This window comes from Limulus polyphemus, unplaced genomic scaffold, assembly GCF_000517525.1.
Source record: "Limulus polyphemus unplaced genomic scaffold, Limulus_polyphemus-2.1.2 Scaffold1149, whole genome shotgun sequence".
In the NCBI taxonomy this organism is placed as follows: Eukaryota; Metazoa; Arthropoda; class Merostomata; order Xiphosura; family Limulidae; genus Limulus; species Limulus polyphemus.
Window position 1 is genome coordinate 225766 of NW_013666759.1, and position 1718 is coordinate 227483.

At 34.1% G+C, this 1718-nt stretch overlaps 1 protein-coding gene across 1 annotated transcript in view; it reads right to left on the bottom strand.

Annotated features, from left to right (window-relative positions):
- LOC106462357 (protein GDAP2 homolog) overlaps positions 1 to 1718 on the bottom strand; it is a 136517-nt gene that overhangs the window by 60415 nt on the left and 74384 nt on the right. Inside the window, exon 6 of the mRNA XM_013922275.2 lies at positions 288 to 527. Within this exon, the coding sequence (XP_013777729.1) occupies positions 288 to 527 (240 nt within the window). The remainder of the gene's footprint in view (positions 1 to 287; positions 528 to 1718) is intronic.

Consider the following 1718-nt stretch of genomic DNA (forward strand, 5'->3'; position numbering starts at 1 on the left):
AAGTTTCGTCGGAACGAATTTACGGAGAGTTAATTAACAAACGGAGACGTAACAATATATATATTTCTAGCAATACATAGAATAAAGTCAGCCTTGAGTTTCCTTCATAATGGAACTTGTACTTTCTCTTAGCAGAAAAGGAACTACTGCATTAAATGTTTTATGAGTATGTATATCAGTTTATAATATTACATTGAAACTGAATATTAGATCAGATTCATGAAGTGCTAAGGGTTAACAATGTGACTCTACAATAAAAATAAAACTTTCAAAAAACTAAAAATTACCTTTCATGTCAGAGAATGGCTTATCAACAATACGAATCTGTCTCTCAGGAAAGACAGGTTCTCCATTTTCTCCACCCACATCAATAGGTAAATAATACATAGCATACTCTTCTTCTACCTCAGAACGTGGATAGTAGAGAGGCATCAGTAGTTCATATATCCCCACATCTACATTTTCTACAGCAAAAACTATTACTTCAAGGTCCTTTCCAAACTTCTCTAAAAACCTTCGCACAGTCCCTAGGAAATTAAAAATCATTTTTACATAAAACTATTCCCAATTGAAAGATTCTTCTTCTGCTTTAAAAATACATACAATACAAAAGGGAAGAAATTATGCAGAAAATGCACTGGCATACAAATATAGCTCATTCATATATAATTATATCACACTTCAGAACTAATAAAAAACACACTTGACCTTATATGTGTTCATTAAACTTAATTACAAATTACATAATGTTAATTAGAAAAATACAACTTAAATACAAATTAAAAAAAACATTTCCACATGAACTTATGTAAACAGCAGCGATATCCCCAGAACAGAGTGACAAATGCCTGTTTGATGCATTAAACTCCAGATTATTGCTGTAGATGGTAGAAATACATTTTATGATAAAACTAAACATTGTGATTTAGATATGTGCATGCCATATCCTACATAGTCCTACTGCTACACATGTATTGTACTAGACTATGACATAACTGTCATAATGTTGTAGCCCTCCACCAAAAGGAGGGTAACACCACCTCTATGTACGGTAATTCTTGTCAGCACTAACACATATTCATAGGCTCATTCTTGATGAAGGAAACAAAATGGACCAGAAATGGGGAGGAAGGGTGGGAATGTTGTGCAGTAAGATAAGTATATTTCTGAAATACATTTTCAAGTAAGGAAAACATTAACTTCAGAAATGCTACTTACCTCTCTGCCCCACTAAGAGCTAGAATTCCACACTGAAAATGGTGGAGGGGCTGGTGCAGACCAATTACAAAGATGAGCTCCTGTTTGAAAAAGTGATACAAAAGCCCAAGGGGTGTGACTTCCACAAGACCAGAGGTTGCATAGTTGAGTAGCACCAGGAGAGGGACTGCATCCTTCTTAAGCCCAATATACTGATACTTATTCATTAATATATTTCACGTATATTACGCAGAGATTTACAGTAAAATACATCAGGTAAATCCAGTGCCAATGGTAAAGTGTTATAAAGGTAGGTGGAATGTTAAAGTGTTAGTGTGACTAGGAATTTTAGCCATTCCCTCTTGATGAAACACTTACATGAAACAGATATTTTAATGATACATGGAGAGAAAAGGAGCTTTCACTTGAGGCAAATACAAGTCCCATCTAGTTGGAAAAATCCATCAGGAAATGCTTTGGAGATTTTGTATTAGCAATGTAAGGATATATATATATATATG